At 39.1% G+C, this 21,831-nt stretch overlaps 1 protein-coding gene across 8 annotated transcripts in view; it reads right to left on the reverse strand.

Annotated features, from left to right (window-relative positions):
* The window catches only part of enox2 (ecto-NOX disulfide-thiol exchanger 2), a 186,741-nt gene that overhangs the window by 129,537 nt on the left and 35,373 nt on the right, over positions 1–21,831 (reverse strand). For 2 of the 8 annotated variants that reach the window (XM_080289663.1, XM_026146438.2), the window contains one exon: positions 10,182–10,272. The exons of the other annotated variants lie outside the window; for them this stretch is intronic. In XM_080289663.1, coding sequence (XP_080145789.1) covers positions 10,182–10,215 — 34 coding nt within the window. In that variant the 5' untranslated portion in view covers positions 10,216–10,272. The remainder of the gene's footprint in view (positions 1–10,181; positions 10,273–21,831) is intronic. 8 annotated transcript variants of the gene reach the window in all.

The following is a 21,831-nucleotide window of genomic DNA, read 5'->3' on the forward strand; positions in this document are numbered from 1 at the left end:
AAATTGCTGGATGGAGACATTCAGCTGATGCATTTCAAGGGACCCAAGTAAATGCAGTGTCCATTTTAAAATCACTTTGGATGAGCAGTTTTCAAATTTTGACTTGAAGAGGTTTTCTTTTAACTGCGTCAAATGACTTCAGTCACTCATTTTGCATGGATTAGCAGTTCTCTGGAAAGCTGCAAATGCACAGACAAATGTCTGTGTGGGTTTCAGTTCTTTGCCTTTTCCCCCAAGTGTTCATCAGATGTACTTCAGAGTTGCTGGGTGACCTTTCAGGATGTGAACTTCACTGTCGTTCGTATGAGCAGTTCCCCCAACGTAGCTAAAACTTCATGCTTTCATGCTACGCTTTCACAGCTTTCCGTGCATGTGAGAAATTTAGGAAAGATCATTAAAGTGCAGAAATAAACTACCAACAAATTCTCAGCCTCTGGGAAAAACTGCCATGATATTTGGGCAGAATTATTAAAAGTTAAGTGAACGCAAGCCTCTAACACAAGGTACATTTCAATGTGATTGTTAAACAGCTGCCTCAGATAGCATTAGCTGTGCTCCTCAGGTTCACTTAATGTGTTTTGTGTTTATTAGTAGCGACGTGTTTATTGAGATTATCCTTTTAGCTGTCCTCATTTTTTTTAACAATAGCAGACAACATATGTGCCTGCTGGCTTTCACACCCACCAAATGCCGATGATCTGGCATGATCTGGGTTGCACTAGTTGTTAAAAATGACTGAAACTTCTGCGACTGTAAACACTGTTTTGGTTTGATCAACACACAGTAATAAGATTAATTACCCAAGCAAAACAGCAGAGCAAACACTATTATGCTTCCATAATTAGCCACAAGCTGTGTACAGAGACATGAAAAACATCCATGAGAATGTTTCTGAAATGTATGACTGCAGTGGTCACTTGATCCTCTTATCCCTGATCCCAAACACTCCCCCTTGAGACAACAACATTACCTGCCCACTGTTTATGCTAGTAAGAATAAATAAATAAATGCAAGATTAAAACAGTGTATACACAACATTGTCATTCGTCGATCAAGGCTGGGGTACAGCCATGCTGCATGCGGAGCACCTAATCTAATCAAAATCTGGTTGAAATTTGATTAAGGTGAGGTACTACAACATCGTCCTTGTGCCATTCTTGTGGCAGGTCCCCACGTCTGCGACTGTTTCGATGCCAGTGCAGTGCAGGTCCTTCTGTACAGGACCATAACCACAGACTTTTTTGGCCAGTATTTAGTCCTGATATGTCCCCTACTGAGCACGCTTGGGACACGATGTTCATCAGAGGCAATCAGAACCAATGACCATTGCACAGCTGCAGGCTGCAATCATCCCAGAATGGAGACCATCTCCTTTTTCTGACTAGTACATTTGATTCAGCCTCTAATGGTTAACACCTGAGGTTTACTGTTCGTTTAAGGTGAAATCAACAGTGTGTTCATTTTGGAAAATTTCAAAAACTGTAACCATTTTTCCTGCCAACATTCATGTTGTAGCTGTTGTTTTAAGTACCAGTCACTTCAGCTAACGTGAAACTTACAATTAGAAAGATAATATCAGCTTTTGTTGAGAATGTTTTACTGAGCTGTCAAATCAGCTGCTAACAATAAGTCAGTACTGAGTAACAGCTTTTCTACTTTAGTTTATACCAAAGTGATCAAGATATCACACTGGTAATGCACTCGTAATATACAGCCTCAAAATGACCATAAAGCTATTGCATTAAATGCTTTCATTATAATAACTTCATATACATATAGTACTACTAATCCCTTGAGCAGGTCTGCTGATTAACATGCTTCAATTCTAATTTAAAGCCATTTTGTTGTTGTACGTGCAGCATGTGGTTTAAAATTGTCTTGGTGAAATATTCAAGGTCTTCCCTGCATGTATGATGCACTCAAGCATCGACATTGCCATTCCAGATGTTCAAGCTGCCAATATTAAAGGCTGCATTGTTACATTTCTCCAGATTCTGGTCTTCTGATGATATATTATGTACTTTAAATAATGAGATAGTCATCACAATTTTACACTGATGAACATTATTCAGAAAGTGCTGCATCATTTGTAGACGCAGTTTTCTGCAGATTGGTGAACCTCTGTCCATCTTTACTCCTGAGAAAATCTGCCTCTCTAAGATGCTCCTTTCATACCCAATCATGTTGCTGACTAGTTGCCAATAAATCTAATTAGTTAATTCCTCCAGCTATTTCGTTTTAGTACCAATTACTTGTCTAGCCTTCTGTTGCTCACTAACTTTTTGAGACATGCTGCTATCAAACGAGAATTCATGAACACATAACTCCAATTTTAGCCAAATTACATTGGCTCCCTGTTAAATATCGTATAGATTTTAAAATTCTTTTGTTCACTTTTAATATTTTGAATAATTTAGCGCCCAGTTATCTTTCTGATTTACTCCATCCATACAATCCCAACAGAGCACTTAGATCGTCCAACCACAGGCTCCTAGCACAACCTAGGACTCGAATGAAGTCGAGAGGCGACCGGGCCTTTGCATCCGTGGCACCCAGACTCTGGAATAACCTCCCCGTTCATATTCGCACTGCTGAGTCTATCCAGTCTTTTAAATCACGTCTTAAAACTTATTTTTTTACTTTGGCTTTTGTTTCTGTCTAGTTGGCTGTTTTAGCTTGTTGCGTTGTTACCTATTGTTTGTTGTCCTCTTTTATTGTTTGTTTTAACTGTCTCATGTTTTTATTGACTGTGAAGCACTATGGTCAACACTGTTGTTTTAATATGTGCTATATAAATAAATTTTGATTTGATTTGATCAAACATCTATTTTTCGTGAAATAATAAGATGTGTCATTTTTAAAATCTGATATGTTTTCTATGTTCTTTTCTCAATGTGGGTGTATGAGCTTGGAAAATCATTGCAATCATACTATACTGTCAGGAAACTCAGCTGACATTCCCATCGGATGTTTCATACATGTCATGATTTATTTAATTAGTCTGTTTATGCTGAAGGTTCCTTACACCAAGTTTCCCACCTCTATCAAGAGCAAAACCTTCTTTGTGATATCTGATTGGTTTTTTAATGTTTCAGTTGAGTTTTATTTGAAAATAAATAAAAAAACACTATAACCTGCAGAACAAAAAGGAGAAGCGTATTGCAGGACTGTTGCATTGCGTAGGTTTCGAATTGAAAGGCTGTATTCAGACATGCACATACACACAAAGATGCATGCATATACACAAGCCAAAATTGAGGTTGTATAGTTCAGGTCAATAAAAGCTAGATACGTTTAGGAAATAGCCACTGTGTCAAATGATTTTCCCTTCTGCCCTACCAATACCTGGGTTTCCACTGCCATCGCACAATCATTTCTAAGGTAAATAAAAGTATTTACCAAAGGCCAGAGTTCCATCACCCTTTTCCAAAACACAAAATTGCCCTCAATTTTCCATCCACTGTGAAGTCAGAAGAACACTATTCCACAAACAAGGTATTGGGCTCATTCAAGTACAGTTACGACAGTACGCACTACTACTCTGTCTTTCTTCTAGCATCAGTAAATATTGTCAGTGACTCTTTTAACAGCTTTAATGATTTCGCCTTTGACAAACAGCAGTGTTTTATCAGTATACAGTTATTTCCTGCCAATAAAATCCACAAATTCACCTGCTGCTGGATGTTGGTTAGGATATACCTCAAATGAGCCAAGTAGAATTCATTTCAAGTATGAGAAACACCTAAACTGTCACACCACATGACAGATACGCTCTGCAGGTACGGTTTACCAAGAATATAAACTGCAGGCAGCACAAAAACAACTTCTTACTGATTTCCTATTGTATGCAGAGTTATAGTCTCAGTGTTCTATCATTTTGTAGATAGAAACTCCACTTTTTCAAAATAAAACATATCCATCTTTTTCGTTTCACTTACCCGATTCATAGCCAGAGTGGGGTTAGAGCCTGTCCAGCTGTCGCTGGGTGACAGGCGGGTTACACAGGTCGCCTGTCTATCGCAGATCCAGTAAAGGTAAAGCTAGGCTGCTGACCCAGTACCCTGGTATGAATTACGCCGGCTATGTAACAATGGAAAGACTTCAGAACCATGTCATAATATGTAATAACAAAACATGTCTTTCTTGAGCATTTGGATTACAGCCTAGCCTTTGGAAAATATTGGATGGGTATGCTTCCAGCTTCAGATGCCAAAGTAGGTTAAGAAAAACAAGAGCAGAACACCTGCAAATTATACTGCATTAAAACTTTGGAGACATCTAAGAGATACTTTGGTGAGCATCAGCAGACACAAACACAACATTATCAGCGACGAGTTTCTTATTTATCATCCACATTTAGAGATATTAAAAATGCAAAACAACAAACTCACTCCTGCAACGAACACTCTCTGTTCTGCTGTCCACATTTTCACCAGAAAATGCTCGTCATAAATAAAGTGAATGTTTTCCAGGCAGAATTCAATTACCCCTGTCAGCCGGTAGTAATGAGTAACAGCCAGTGCATGCTCTCATTCAATTTTAGTGTCCGTACGGAATGATGTTCATCTGATGTCTTGATTTTTTTATTTTTTTGTACAATAATGTTCTTTTTGTGGCCTGCTTAGCGTAGCAAAACATCCAAATCAAACATTAATTTGACTGTGTGCCTCAGCAGATGAAAGCAGCCTCGGTTCGCTTTAATGGCTTCATGTGAGAACGTGTGTCTTTGGTGACATTCGAGCCCTCTTTACTCAAATAAATTGGTGGACTTGAAAGTGAGTAGTAATTTTGGCTAGAACATTTCAAAATGTCTTATGTGAGAAGACTTGACCACGTTTCTGAAATCACGAGTCCATATCATGCAGCTCATCTCTGTTTCATGTAATAAAGCAGAAATACATAGAACAGCTAAACCAGAGAGATCTAATTTCCTGCCTAATATATTTGTTTAGTTAACGGGGAACTCTTAGAATGAATTATTCAAATTCAATTATTACATATTAAACAGAAGCTGGACCTCATCGACAACTATCACAGTAACATTTTAACAACGGCTCAGAGAGACAAAGCCTTCTTCTTACAAGCAAGCATTAGTTTCACTCAATATTTCCCTTTCCACTAAACATTTATGACTATTTCTCCCATGAGATGTTGACACTGTTTGTTTGCCTCTATTGACTAATTTGTCATATCACACAGTCCTGTTTTCACATGGTAAGAGAGCTCCATGCTGCACCAACATGCCCTTTTCCAGTCAAAGAAGATGATTCAGGTAGCTTCAGTGAAGGAAAGCAGATGATATTTAAAAAGGTTTTGCTCAGCAGAACGCCTATAAGTCTAAAGTGACTGTTGAGATATTGGGTGTTGACCACGCTGAGATCAATGAATGGTGGGCTTGTAGCCCAGACACGAGAAAATGTCATTAACTCCACTGCTCTGTATGAAGGGAGACAGCCAGTGCAGAAATGTCTCCTGAGGATGGCGGACATCTGTGTCTTTTTGGGCTCCTGCTAGTTATCTCTGACCTCTATCTTCCTTAAATCTTCCCTTTCTAATTACCTGTTCCTTCTTCTCCTTCTCCCACCTAACCTCATATCCTTGCAGCCTGACTGATGGTTAGCTGATGATCATCTGGACAGGAAAGGTTAAGGTGACTCCCCTGCATAAGTCACGGCTCATTAAGTGAGCTCACAGTGTCCCAGTTCACATACTGGTGCATTTCTCCCTGGATGAATTTAATGAGTTGTGGAGGAGTAACAAGCCACCATGAAAAATATTTGGAGCTAACATGTTTTGAGAAGGAAAACAATGTTTGCCATCATTTTGATGATGATCAGAGACGAGGGAGTTACTGTAGGCGCCTTGGTGACATCAGCATCTGTTCTGGAAACTGGATTAGGCCAAATCCAAAAGGAGGGCAGGCCTTCCTCCGGAGAGTCTTCCCTCAGGATGAATATTGATGGAAGTGGGTCCCAAATGGAGTGAAAACAACTGTTAACCCCTCTGCACTGCTGAAATGTTGTTAACAATGCTTCTAGCCCCACTATCTCCCACAGCCAGAGAATCCACTGACACAAACACCACTCCTGCATCACCATCATTACAGCCACAAGAGGTGATCGCAAATCATATTTCTCTGTTCTGCAACATTAACACGCTGCATTGAGATGCTGCAAGTCTTCTGACAGAAGCAAAATCACTTTATGAGAGCGAGCGGACCAGCCGTGCATGTTGGCAGCTGTGTTCCACAGCAAGCTTGTTGTGATTCCTGGCACCAAATGTACCATCAGCCTTGCACTGGAATGAAACTCCACTGCCCCCAAGTTAACACAAAGCCAGGCAATGTCTTGTAGCCAGACACCTCGCTCCCCAGAGAGTATGGTGAGCTTAACACAGAAATGTGAAAACATTTCATCCATATTCTAAACATTTATCGGTTTGTCTGAGAAAGGACATGTAGACCTATAGATCCCTGCAGATATAAACGCAGCTCTGAATTCTAAGAGAGCCCTGCTTGAATGTTTGTATAAACCAAATTAAAGTTTTTCTTGCATTAGTCATATCAGTGAGCTTATGTCTTCTGATGAATTCATTTGTAATATATGTAGTTTTTTTAAACACAGTGCCAAAACAGTCTTGCTATCTTGAAGGTAGAGGAGGCATTTTGCCGATTTAGGAAAGTGCCAAAGCCTCGAACCTCAAGCTTTAATAGACTTTCAGTTATTTAATGCTAGTTAAAGTTTCATTCTTAACACACTGAAAGTATCTTTGCTGCAAGTGGGGAACCCTTAAGATGTTGTTGTAACTGCTAACTCTATGAGATACCTTACAGGGCAATTTCTTTATTGTTTGTAAGCTAAAATAACTTAGTAACCTAACTATTTCAAAGTGCATCTATTGCATCAAATTAAATTAAAATTATTATCAGTAGTTACAATTGTCAATCACAGGATTGGTGCACTTCCAAGGAAAAATATGAAACCACTAAAAAGTCCCGTTTAAGAAACGTGCAATAGCAACATTGTTTTTGTTTTCCTCCTAAAAAGAAAATTACCATACAAAGTATGAATTCCAAAATAATAATAATAATTGATTTTTATTAATACTTTAGTGTTTACAAGAAATGTCAAAATATTACATATTCAACTTGCTTTTATTTATTTCAGCCAAACGTTGAATGAATGCATGATCACATTCCTTCCTATTGCAGATGGTCATGCAGTGGGAGTCAGTGTGCACAGAATTTGATTAGCTCTGTGTGCACTGTGGAGACTAAAGTGAATGATCTACTAACAAAATTTTCCTTCCGTTTTTCTTCATATAAAGCTGACAAAATTAGGTTTCACCGTCAGATGACTGTGGGTTGGAGTTGGGTTTTGATTAATTAAGAAAGAGACAGAAAACTTGACATCTATATTGTCTAAACTGATCCGAGACACATTTAAACTGCAAGATGTTTCCCAATAAAGAGAAGATGGGATTCCTGGTTTAAAAAAAGTGAAGACACAGAGAGGATACAGCAGAGAGAGCGAACCAGACGAGCAGCATGGAGGGAGAAAGGCCAAGTATCAGACAGAGCATTCATTACCACCTGACTGACCTGCATATTGCGCTGTGTGAGAGTAATGGGAAAGGACACACTCATCGGCCAAAGCCCAGCAAGTAAGGTGCTTTTCACTCCCCCCTCTCTTTAGCAATTCGTCAGTTTCTTACCCGGTTCAATTTCTATTTTCAGACAATGTACTGTGAGATCCCGGTGTTTTCAAAGACTCCATAATAGGGGACTGAACCATGGTAATGCCATGGCTAATGTAATGCATAATGGATCACCTGCTTCTACAAAACAAAACTGCCCAGTTATTAAGTACTACTGTTCTTCTTTTTCTGTGTTAGGTACTTATGTTAGTGGCATACTTTGTCAAAATACCCAAAATATTCTGAGGTGGAATAACTATCTGTGTAGATATAGGCATGTTAGCAGCTTTTAAGGCTGTCCACAGGAAGGCTTTGAAGGAAATGTTAAATGCCCAAATGCTCTTAGTGGTAATTCTAACATGCTTATGCACAAAACAAGTGGAATGGTGATCATGTGTAGCATCTTAGTGTTAGCAGTGGGTAAAAAGCACAAAACAAGGTGGGAGTCTTGCAGGTGTTTAGTTATAAACCTGTTTTATTTATTTTTTGGTGTTTTAGATAGCAAAGTGTGGACTGACCAGCAATGCAGGAAACAGCAGGGGAATAACAAGCAGAGGAGGATTATCTAGCTGGGGGGCAAATCATGGACCTGTCTGTTTAGGGCATTTCATTCCACGTGGTGCCCTAGGCTCTCAGTGACTAGATCACAGATGAATCTAACATGATAGACAAAATGACAGCAGAAGATGGAAACTCTAGGGATCATGCAAATTATAAGAATTCATCATTAGGAGAAAACAGATATTTGCATTGAATTTCATGGTAATCCATCCAGTACCTGTCGAGGCATTCTACTAGGTGACAAAAATGTCAAAATTCTCAAAGTGCAAAAGGAAAATTCAAGATTACCATGGTCAACAGTGTTCAGTATCTCACAATGCATATGTTATTATGGTTAAAAATAAGGGGGACAGTGTCAAGAGATGGAAAATGCCCTGCATGGTTCAACAATATTTAAGAGATAAAAACACTACATTCAATGCGTGGATGCACACGCATGTTTACAATTTCTTTGTTTCTTAATCCATAATTTGCATTTAAGAATTACATAAAGTTTTTTTTGTTTTTTTTTTGGCCTGTCCCGTTTGGCTCTTTTGCATCAGAATTGTTGTCTAAAGGCAAAGAAAGATGCCCAACGGATTTACTTTACCAAACTGACCATCCCAGCCTTGCCGTAATGGTCCATTTGATTCACCTTTTATTGTTTATTTTATTTTCACTTACTGAATACGGGACAGACTTGACTGGGGGAAAGAAGGGGAGAAAGAAAGAGGGAAAGAGAAACAGCTGAGAAGAGGGACGGGGGAGAAGGGCAAAAGACAAAAACCAACAGAACGGGCAGAGAAAAAAAATGCATATATCAATCACCTGGATCACCTGCTGAGAAAGAAAAAAGAAAACAAGCAGAAGAGAACAAGAGTAATAGAATAAACAACATCACAATGATATATGGGAATATGACAGTAAATACTAAATGTTAAACATTATTGTGCAGCACATAAGATCAACAGAACACAGTGTGCTTTGAGGTAGGAGCCAAAAAGGGTGTAGTTTGTGGGTGTGATCACCCGTGTGTACACCTGTGAGCATGGACGCGCTTGTTTTTTGTTTTTTTAAAAGGTTCCTTCATGTAATAATCTGCTAGAGGGTGTGGGGGGGCCACAGCCCCGTCCACCAGGGCTTGAAGCAGGTGTGGAGGAGATCATAAAGTTAAAAGAACAAACATCATTGCTGGGCTTGAAACAATCTGCCAACAGTGGCCAGTGTTTATCAGTTTGTTATAAGTGAACAGAGGCTTTCACTTTTGTTTCTACAAGCAGACAATGCACTCAGAAAAAACACTTTCTATATATTCCCGGGTTGTTAAAATTGACTTTTCAGTTTTTCATCCCTTTCAAGTGAAGGAATGTGAAAATATCTGTAGCTGTATATTGGAAATGCTCTTTCCTTTGGACTGCCTTAGTTTCTCTGCATAACAAGAAGTTACAAAATCAGTTCCTTGGTTTTCTGTTATTGTCAGCAAATTGAAAAATTGTACTTAAGCTAGATAGATATTTACATAAGTACTCCACTGAAGTAAGTTACTTTAAATAATTTAAATGTGACATTATGTTAAATTCACAATTTTTACGGTTCACAAATATCAGTACACATCTGTGCCACTGTGCTCCCCGTGTTCAAATCACAGACGTGAGTTTGAATGAGGTTAATCAAAAGCCTTGGCACTAAGTCTGCACAAAAGAACCAAAGTGAAGTTATATATAACTTTGGTTATCTCTCTCTCTAGTATGTTGGCATATATATATATACACACACACACTAAATATCAGTAGAAAATCTTTTACTCAGCTTGCACCGGTGCATCACGTTAGTAAATCTTGTCCCATAACTTTAAATGCTGAACTCAGGAGCTCAGAAAGACAACACAGTAAAAGTTCTTATATAGGTACTACCCACGGGCAGCAGCATCCACTTAGACCTCTTACCTGCGACTCTACTTGATCTGTAGTCTTTGTACATTCTACAGGTGTAGCGTCGTCAGGTGTGATCTCAGCTTCTCTGTTCTTGTAAGCGAATCTGTTTTGTAAAAGAAAACCAAGGGTAAGAAAGGTCTGGTCAGCAGCCATTTGTTCCGTTCACAAAACACCACCGAAGAGTTTTTTACACCACAACTCCGCAACCCGACTTATTCATTCTGTAGTCGTTCAAGGACACCAACCGGGAGGAGCTTTTAGGAGGGGTCTAAAATAAAAAGGGTTTTGTCTTGAATAGAAAGAGAAGACAAACAGAGGAGACTGTAATTCATCCGCTTCTCCAAAAGGCACGACCTCCCTGCTTTGTGGAGCAGAAGCTCATCCGAGCCATAGAGGGCCTCTGAGGCATGGGAGTGTCCCATTGACTGCACTATTAACACTCAAACTGAGAGGATCAGCATAGAGGAAATACAAAACGCTGCACAGAGAGTTCTGTAACGCATTTCATTCTACCAAGAGAGACCCCGAGGGTGCCGTGATGACCAGAGTAATTGGCTTTCTCCACTATGATAATCTGCATCAGTCATGCCATGCCAACACACTCTCAGGCCACTGAGAAGGTCACAGCGATCCCAAACCTCCCTCCACACTGCTGAGCATAGCATCTGAATTCTTATAGAAAGACATTTATACTGCATTCTTGGGATGTTACATTCAGGTCAAGGACTTTCAGTTACAAATTAAAGTTCACTTTCAAATGCATCACAGTACACAATACTCACAAGATAACACCAGTTCTGTGTAATTCTGCGATACACTTCAAGAGAAACACTTCATATGGAGTGTGTCTGTGTTTTATTACCATTATCTATTTTCCTCTACGGGTTTTTCACTCTTCGGTAAGCATTAGTTAAGTGCCATTAGCTAAAAGTCATGAAATATCGATTCTGGTTTAGAGTCCCTATGTGTTTTAATAAAAAGATATTGACATTTGGCACCAGTGTACTGATAATGGCACAGCAAAAGGAAGCAATACAGTACATTGCTTATCAATATTTTTTCCCCAACAACACTCTTTGTATCCCTGCCCTGAAGCACGCTTGGCTGTAGCGTCACTGGTATCATCATTTAAAAAATGAGCATGAAACTATAAGATTCAAAACTAGCACAGCTGGGACTGTCTTGCTTTTACAGCCAGAATCAAGTTTTCTTTCAAAAGATGGAAGTTTCTGGCAATTCCATGTTGGCTTCATTTGTCAGCTCTGGAGGCTGCTTCTTGCTTAATAGAGCTGTGCTACTGTGACAAGCCAAAATGTACTTACTTGTAACCCAATAGACTACAAATTACATGTAATAAAAAAATAACTTCAGACTTTCACATAGAGTGCACAACACGTAAAGAATAAGCTACCATCATATGAAACGTTGCAGCTTTGGTAGGATTTAATGCATCGTGTATGTTATTGTCTTCCATATGTCAGGCACAGATAAGATTGTTCTCGTTCACTAGTACAGTGGGATATTGGCACACATACAATGACATCTTTGCAAGCCACAATAAAAGTCTCTACAAACTGAATTAAATGTACAAACTGTGCCACACCAGCTAAGCTTGGTGTGTCAGCGTTAAGGTATACAACAATATCTGGAAATTATTCATGTTTAACAAATCCTCACCAAAGCAGTCACCCTGATTTGGTGAGATTTCGTTAAACAATGTAATAAACTTACAATTTAACTGAGGCGCCACATATCACCTTATTGGTTGCTCTGGTTTTTAGCTCATACACAGCAACAAAACTGTAAAGCTCCACTGCTACTATCAGCCTGCATTTGTTTTGAATACAGATAGCAGAACAGAAGTGTGATGAGTTCAAAGCTCTTTCCCAGTTGAATTTGTATTTTTCTGCGATAAAACAAAATTCACTCATCAGCATGAATAACTCTGTTGATCGCCTATTATCTCAAGATTCACTGGAGAAAACCTGGTAAATATGATAACGTTAGATAAATCCTGAGAGCACAGGATATAGTGAAGTTATGTTTATGAATGAGTGCACAATTGTTTCCTTTTCTTACAAGGTTTCAATATAGAAAATAATACAGAGTTAAAAAAATGCTGGGGGAATGAGGGAAAGAAAAACATAATAAAAGCATAATAATAAAATATGTTACGTGGGATCAGGAATAGTTAAAAAAAAAAAGACTATAAAATAAACAAAAAAGAAGTACAATAAAAAGACAAAAGCCCATCTTTTGCATCAATATAATTGACTTGAATCCCTGCTTTACACATAATGCTTTATTACGACAATATCCAAATAAAGATTCAAAATAACTAACAAAGTACAAACGCCTGGCTTGCAATGAAATGTTACTTAATAAATGAATGTAAATTCAGGCTGTTAACCAGCAAAACAGGAAATATCACTGTGGAAAAATAAAAAATCATGCAACCTAATTCTGGTTCCTTTCATTTCCAAATGCAACCAAAAAGTTTTGCACATTAGAAGAAACCAAGTACACTGTCAGCCAAACTAAGAGATCAGATTATAAAAGAAAGTCAGGCAAATGAAAAAAATTATTTCCAGCTACTGTAGCGTAGCTATTAATGCTTTCACCTTGTTTTCATCCAGGCCTTGAGAGCCTGTCTGAGTGTGCAATCTTGGAAAAATGTGTCCATGCAGACATCTACTGTAGCAGGAAAGAACCACAAAGGCATTTGTGATCTGTGTGTTGGCAGATTTTGTCTGCAAGATGCACACAAAGACTTTAGTCAAGTTTGAGGATGAGTTTGGTCAGAAGCTTTCTCTGCACTGCAGCTGATGTGATCACACTTAACATATTATTACACAGAAATGTAATTGTAAACACATCAGAGTGGCATTTGGACCTATAGGCGTGTAATATATACATACGATGAGAATCAGCAAAACCGCTGAAAATCTGAGCAAACCATTAACCACAATAACGGTAACCGCAAAGCAAAATCAAGGCCAAGGAGAAAATGCACAATGAGGATGGAAAATTGGGTTAGCTGCTTTGTCAGCATGAGAATAACATTACCCCAGACTTACGAAGAATAATGACAGCTATTTTAATTTGGCAAAATAAGGGATTTCCTAATGTGTGGAGTTCCAACAAAAAACTGTTTTTGAAGTCCTCTGTGGGGACCACAAACAAATGGCATTCATCATTCTTAAGGCACCCACTTTCCCCTATCATATTTGTTATTATCAGCATTCGTCATTTTCCACATACTTCATTCTATAGTACGCTGGCTTTAGATGCTATCTTGGGCAAATTTGTACGCTAATGATTATGAATGAAACACAGAAGCTAGGAGAAAGAAGTTTCACATTTGCAATATCTAACATTTTAAAAAAGATCCAGAAAGCTTGCAATATGCAAACCTTCGAATAAACAAAAACGGGAAAGAAAGTGTTCTAAACACGGTTTGATGCGAACGGCCTTGCTGAGACACTGGACATTTCTTTACAGCACAAAGGCAACATGAATTGTTTATGAAAAAGTGTAGGAAGCAGTGCAGCACAAGCTGGTGAGTGTTTTACAGCTTCAAAATGCTGTGAAATTTGCTGCCTCTGTGTTTATGCTGCGTATGAATGGATTTTCACATGGATTTTTACTCACAGTTAACCACAGGTAACTCCTTGACACATGTAAAGGCCACACACCTGTCTCTAGGAGGGATTAGAGAATCCCCTCAGTGAAAAACGAATAATCAGAGTCAACTGGCCCCCTATAGTGATGGAAAAGGAAGATACCCCATAATAGCCTCGATAGGTCTATTCATCTTTTTTCTGCACAACAGGGAAACAGCAGCCTGGAAATTCACAAACCAAATCGCCCTCTGAAACAATTCACAGCCTTCGATTAATCATACCAACTTCACAAGAGCTGATTGGTACTTCGCAAGTAACTAAATCTTTTATTTCCTGTAGCTGTCCCTCAGCCTGTGTGCTTATCTCTGTAATAAAGTACCTCATCTGCCACAGAGGGGCAACAAAATAAAGGCTTGGATGATTTTACATTTGTCTGAAAATCATAGAAATATGTCCACAACACAGAATAACACAACCAAGCTACTAGATTTACTATGATGACATAAACACACACAGAAATAGGTTGAAAATGTGCAGCTATTCGCTTGTGTATAAGTTGTCTGGTGTAGTACTGATGTTTTGCACAGGAAATCAATTTTTCCTTTCTTTTGTCTTGGTATGCCTCATTGGGGGAAAACCCCCATCAATCATTCAATTATTGGACAGCTTTTCTTGCATTTCTCTCTTTTATGACAACCAGTGCTAGTTGTGTCTAGAAATAGCATTTTAACCTGCGATGCATTATCCACACCGTCACAATGTAAGGTAACGACATGCCCATTTAAGATAATGTGGGCAACCTGATGGTGCATATCAAATGGACTAAAATGCCATTAGAATAGGGTAGGCAACATATTTTGTTCCAAAGGGCCATACTGACTTACTACTACTAAAAGTAAGTGAACACTCACGTAATAGATAAATGAACAATTAATATTTTTTATAAAAATGTCCTAATGCTATGTCAACACTTCATTTAGCTTAGTCTTGCAACCTGATATGCCCCGGTCACTGAGGAAACACAATGCATTGGAATGAAGCAAAACAGCAATAATAAAATCAATGTAATTATTCATCTCGAGACATCTTCTGTCTGTGTACCTGTACGCATGTTCATTATATACTAGTAATTAAGACGGGCTATATTATGAATTATGGTCTTTTTTTTTTTTCTAAAAGCAAGAAAAATATGTCGCTAAGTTGTCTTAATTTAGTTGTGTAACTCGGAGGGACACAAGCAACAAGAAAAGTAAATTCAATAATTTATGTGTATGCTATGATGTAAATCTGAGGGTAAATTTTAATCACAGGCGTCTAAGTTATTTAATCTAACATGCTTAAAATATCAACGATAAAACCACAGCTAACTTATGATCATATGAGGAAGAACTTGGTGATGGTATGAAGGAAGAAGTCCTTTTAAACAGGAAAAGAACTTCAAAGGAACCAAGCTTAGGGAAGGGCAGCTATCTTTTCGATTGGTTGGTGGGCGAGGTGAAAGAGAAGGTAAAGTGGAACCCAGGGCCTTCTTCCTCTAAGGCAACAGTGTGCCACTGTGCTGCATCATCAAACAAATATAGTAAATAAAATCCAGTGTCTTCTAAGCCTGGAATCTTCAAGAGCAGCTGGTTTCTAGACCTCTGTGGTCTGGTAGGATTGCAAGAGTTCATTTAAGTAGGGCGGCTCTCAAAAAGTTTTTTCACTGGACCCTTACATTGACTGGACATTAGACAAAAGGTAATAATAATAATAATAATAATGGATTGCATTTATATAGCGCTTTTCTAGGCACCCAAAGCGCTTTACAATGCCACTATTCATTCACTCTCACATTCATACACTGGTGGAAGCAGCTACCGTTGTAGCCACAGCTGCCCTGGGGCAGACTGACAGAAGCGAGGCTGCCATATCGCGCCATCGGCCCCTCTGGCCAACACCAGTAGGCAAGTAGGGTAAAGTGTCTTGCCCAGGGACACAACAACCAGGACAGAGAGCCCGGGGATCGAACCAGTGACCTTCCAGTTACAGATGCGATTCCCAACCCCCTGAGCCAAGTCTCCAAGCAGATGTAGCCTGTGGCAGGATAAATAAAGGTTGGTTCAAGGTCATCTGATACAGGTCTAATTACAAGACTGATTAAAAAGTAAAGTTTTAAGTCTTATCTTAAAAGTAGAAATGATGAACCCAAACTTGGAGGTGGTTCAACACCAGAGGAGTCTGATATCTAAAGTCTCTGCCTCACTCTGAACTAGCACAAGTAAGCCTGAAGAAGCCACAAAGCAGAGAACTACCAGGGAACTGGAGCACGTGTGGAAGGTAAAGTCCAAAGTGTTCGCAGTGGTAGGAGTTGTAACTCAGAAACTAGAAGAGTGTCCAGAATACACAGGAATTAAACACCAGTCAGTCCACACACAGGCTTGGTAGAAGAAAAGCTTTTCTAATTATACTATTAGGTAAGTAAATTCAGTCTGCAACAAATTTTCAGTGGTTTAAAGCAGCAGTCCCCAACCCCCGGGCCTCGGACCGGTACCGGTCCGTGAGTCGTTTGGTACCAGGCCGCGAGAGTTGAGGCTCAGCTGTGAAATGTCTGGTTTTCAGGGTTTTTATTGGTTTTCAGCGTTATTTTGTTATCGTTTTTATCGTTTACTCGGTTTTCGTGGTCTTTTCACGTGTGTTATGAATAAATCTTCTTTTTTCGGTACCGGTAATAGTTTTATTTTGTTGTATTTATCCGCGACACCTTAAAGGCCGGTCCGTGAAAATATTGTCGGGCGCAAAAAAGGTTGGAGACCGCTGGTCTAAAGTGCCAGGTAATGTGTCCTTGGGCCGGACAAAACTACGTTTAAATGCAATTCGGTACCGTGCACCACAACCACCCACTATCACCTCAATAAAATGATAACACCAACAACTGAAAATGCTTCATAAACTCAAACCTATAGCAGAGCTGTTTGATGGTATTTGCATTGTCTTACACAGTAAGTAGTTAATGAAGCAGCCTGTGAGTTTATGCAAAGACATATGCGGTTTTCTAATAGTCAACAGTAGATTCTTACTCAGTATCATGGTTTACACAGCTGATTTACAGTAATGACGAGGAAAATCTCGGCAGCTATCAAATGTGACTGCTGGGTTTTGGGACAGAAAGCAATTCACTGCATAAAAGAACTGCCATGTGTAGTGATGTGGCTGTTCCAGTCATCCTTTCTACAGTCGCAGTGTGCGTACTCTAAAATCAATCTTATTCATATTTTTAACTACATAAAATGACAATAGCATTTTATACTAAAGAATACAGCCACAAGTGTTCCCACGCTGTTGCAAACAATCATGTAGTACGCAGTATTTGTTTGTTAATGAGCCCCTGCTGGCATGCTGAAGAGATGACAGTCTGTCAAATCTTCCTACACACAGGGAAACAACATGTTGAAGAGATGGCACCACTGCTGTGCAGCAATATGTGAGTAAAAACAGCTAAACATACATTTTAAAAATGGATACCCTGAAACATTATGGCACTCATCTGTGCCCTGTGGTTGCACTTCTTGAAGATATGACTGTACATTTCGTTTGTCATAAATGTTTAATGATAATGGAGAAGCACCAAGTATGCACTGCAGCCATCTTTATACACTTTCTAACATGTAATGGGATTTAAATAAAGAAAAAAGAAGTTTAAAAATGATTTAAAATACTTAAGAAGTGCAAGACAGCCAGAGGGAGGAGAAAGGGAGGAAAGAGCAAAATCAGGGTAACAAGACGACTGAGAGGACGTCCACTGTTCTCCACAATACAACGATCGAAGAGGAAAAACTGGCTAGAGGTGGGGTGGGCCTTTTGTCATTCAGACAGGGCTTAGGCTGAAATCTTTGAAAGGGAGCAGGAAAAAAATTGCACAATGTTAACAGACATAGCCAGAGGACGAACACAATGTGATTTTTCTGTTTCCCTGTAAGCGTTTCTTGTCTCTGCGTACTCCAGCATCTTGTTCTTTGCATCTCTGTTTGTTTATGGAATAGTTTACTTAACCACGGTTGGTTTATGAGCAGGCATGATGCAGAATGCAGCTCCAACAAGACTCAATAGATATTTTTCATGGATTAATTTGGCAATTGTTTTCTCCAATTGCAATAAAACATTTTAGTTAATTAATTAATTTTTTCATAACTTTTTATCACTATATTCAGTCATGAACGACTGAATTTTCAGCTCAGTCATATGTTAAATGCGCCCACAGTAGACAAATATATAAGTGTAGAAAGAGGAGTAAAGAAACTAATGACACTTTCTCATAATTTGTCAACAAAGCTCTGGTCTCTGTGCCACAAAACTCCGTTAACTGACAGCTGTGCCGGTTGTTATGGGAAACAACCTCACTGACTGAACCGTTTCACTAAAGGCAGTCTTGGGAGAGGCTTTCTCTCCATAATTTACGAGTGGGCTGGGAGCCAGCGAGCGTTATTTAACAACCACAGACACGTGCTGTCTTTGCATTCACGGCCAATGAGGAGGTTGGGGAAATCATTTTCTTCCAGAAATGGTGAGCCCAGGATATAATTTATTAGTGCCAAAAAAAGCACCAATTTATTTAAAAAGGGGAAAAATAATCAACTGGAGAGGTAGAGACAACTGTTTAGGTGGCTAAATTATTACTTTGTGGATTAGTTTCTCTTTTACAACCAACTCTGAATGATATCTCAAGTGTGTGCCATTAGTTTTATCATGGTAATTAAGGTATGACAAAAGGGAATTTTGTTAACAAAATTAAGTGTAAATGACTGAACACCAGACGTTGAAATAAAGACGAGCAATGCTGTGTTGTTTCTAAGGTCTTTGTAATTACCGTTAGTCTCCATTCTGTAGACGTGACGCTTTTATTGTTAAAAAAAGATCCTTACAACTATTTTTCAACTGGTGATTTATTCAACAGAGTTTGACTGCAGTTCACGCAATTGGTTACAAAAACACACAGTTTAAAAGGCACAGTCAGTCATTTTTTAATGTTATTGAATAGGGAAAAGAAGTTGCACTCATATAAATAAATATTTATTACTATAAATTTTCAACAAACTGATGCAGTTTCATAAAGTTAAATATAATACATTATGACTACATTTTAAGTCCAGCAGCAAAAAGAGAGCATACCAACAGAAAGGTTTAAGGTTTCTTAATAACTAGTCTATTGTATTGCGGTCAGAGATGAGCTGACTCTTGTTTCAGACCCCTTTACAAGTACAGGTTCCTCCAGAGTAAATAGACGTGGACCTCTCACTCAGCATAACGACTGCATGCTGAGGTGAACAGCAGACTGACAGCCTACACTCACTACAGATGAGTGCCAGCCACATTTTTGATGTGACACAGAAGTAAAAGCACAAAATACAACGAAATATTTAACTGACACAAACCCATTTTTTAAATTCTAGATTTAAAAAAAAAAACACTGGCAAGTCATAGCCGATAAAGTGCACAGTCCAAATGTAATGTCTGAACCAAAATGGGTTTGTTCAACAGCGCCATAGCTGGACTGGCCCGGTGGGCCGATGATTTTTTTTAAAACATTTATTTATTTGTATAACAGTATAAACAATGAGAGGTGGTGGATTGGCCAGATGCTGGCAGATGTGTAAAAATAATTCAGTTGTTTGGTGGTGGCTATGGCGGAGCTGCCACAAGAGGCCAGGTGGATGAGGGAAAGGTGAGGCAGGAGCAGAGGCCCGAGGCGGCCGCCGGTCCGAGTGTCAGGTGAACTGAACTTCAGGTAAGAAGTTCTGACCTGCAGTCTGTCTGGGTCAGATATAAAGGTGGAGTTTATTTTCGTTGTGCTGACTTTTTACCGTCAGTCGCAATAACTCGTACTGCGTGCTAGCTAGCATGACGTGGTTTCTATACAGCTGGGTGGTGCTATGTTACTGATAGTGAACTTTATTTTATTCATAAGGTTAGTTAGTAGCTGCCAACCGTCCCCTAAAAAACGGAATCGTCTCGTATTCAGAGAAAATATCACGCGTTTCGTATTGAGCTGAAAAGGAACACAGTTTGTCCCGGACTTCAGCTACAATGAAAAAGACACAAAGCTGGAGTTTTTCTCTGTCTTTACGCTGCAGCTGCCTCTTCTCCTCTCATTCAATCCTGAAACTGATCAATGATCAGCTGATCGGCTCTCTTGTTTGTTTATCACTTTGCGCCAGAAAGAGGAAACCAGCGGATGTCGTGCTAAACAACAGCAGCACGTTTAAGCTTGATCAGCTGTTGTTAGAATGTATTTCATATTAATTTCTAGTATCAGCTGATGTTTGCTGGAGCCACAGCTGTAAAGCTGCTGGTCATGATGTCGGTTTGGATATGTGGTGAGAGGGAAACATGAAGATGAAACCAGGAGACGTCCTTACTGAATCATCAGAGCTGAACAGGTGATGGAGAAACAGGTTTACCTTTTAGGTGACATGAATGAGTTGAAGTTATGAACTGTTTCTGAGAGACAAATAACACCAGGATCCTTTTCTAAGTAGCTGACAGCTGGTAACTGTGCAGGGGCGGGTCTAGCAAAGTGTTGACAGGGGGGCAGGTAAGGCATTAACAGGGAGAGGGGGGCACAAAGAAATACTTTTCTTTCTTATTCTCATTTAAAAAGTCTAATTATCTGAATCTTACAACCAAAGTTTTTATCTGATGTACAACGTATAGAAATCATACATATACCAACAAGACTGTACATCACTGTCCCAACAGCGTTTGTTTTCATTCAAAGGCTTTATGATTTTTCCTATAATACCTGGGGGGCCGGTCTCTAGTCACAATGCCCGGGCCGATTTTTTGTCCCAGTCCAGCCCTGAACAGCGCCCATGAACTTTAATAGGGAAAGGAGGGGGAAAGGGTAATCTAGAGGTGATTTTTCCACACTGTACCTTTAACTGAAAAACCTATGTAGCAGGATACTGGTGGAAAAGAGCAGAGGTTTTGATTCAACCAACTCCAAGTAAATACCAGACAAAAAAGCAGACTTGCATTTAAAAGGCTAGATGGTGCTCAGCTCTCCTTGTCACAAGCACTTAAATCAAGAAAGAAAGGCAGAAGCTAAAGCATGTGTAACCAGGGGAAAGGATGAGACCGGCAAAAACAGCAACATCAGGGATGTATCCTTATGTCTTTAACTCATCATCTGAATGCCTCTGTTAAAGACCTCACAGGCATTATATAATAACCTCATATCATTTGGAAAAATGCTTGTGAATGGTCAACAGCATCTGCTGAGAATGAAATTGTCAACAGAAATCTCTTCCTACAACAGCAAATTGGTTATCTAAAAGACTTTAAAACTAGAAAACATTTGACAAACTCATCCAATAAACTGGAAATTCTTTGCGGCGGGAATGCCAATGACTTATTACCCTGAGGAGGATGCTGTTTGATATTACATTCTGTTAGCTCTCATATATTAATTGACATTAAAGTGTTATAAGAGGAAAGACCGACATAATAATCCACCTCCTGCATTACTTTTCATGCAGTGAAAGCTCCGTGTGCATTGTGTAACTTTAACCAATGCACTTTGACTGGGTTTATACCTGCTCCCTTTCTTCACAGAGGAAGTCTGAATTAAAATAAAGAATATATGAAAAACATTCATCTTTGTTGATGCAGTTTATACTGCAAGGATTCCACAATTAGCAAAGATCCAAATTTGGTTCCCACTTGTAGCATTAAAACAATACTATCAGTTATGAGAGGCATCCTCATTCAGCTAGTCCACTGTGTTCTCTAACCAGACCACAGCCTTTGGCTAAAAAGCTGGGTCTGTTCTGCTCCAAAATGCAGGCGCTTTTCCAACAGCTAATTACTTTGTCTCAACCCCAAAGCTGTCTCTGATAAGAGTTATGAGCTGCTTAGAACTAAAGGAAAACTGAGCAGCATACTGGCACATTAAGTGAAGAGATAGGATGAAGAGAGCTGCACGGCATGCCACTGGGACTATGGGTTACAATAATTAAGTATTTACATTTCGATTTATTTAAAATGAATCATTTACTCTTTTTAAA

This window comes from Astatotilapia calliptera, chromosome 2 (assembly GCF_964374335.1).
Source record: "Astatotilapia calliptera chromosome 2, fAstCal68.1, whole genome shotgun sequence".
Taxonomy (NCBI): Eukaryota; Metazoa; Chordata; class Actinopteri; order Cichliformes; family Cichlidae; genus Astatotilapia; species Astatotilapia calliptera.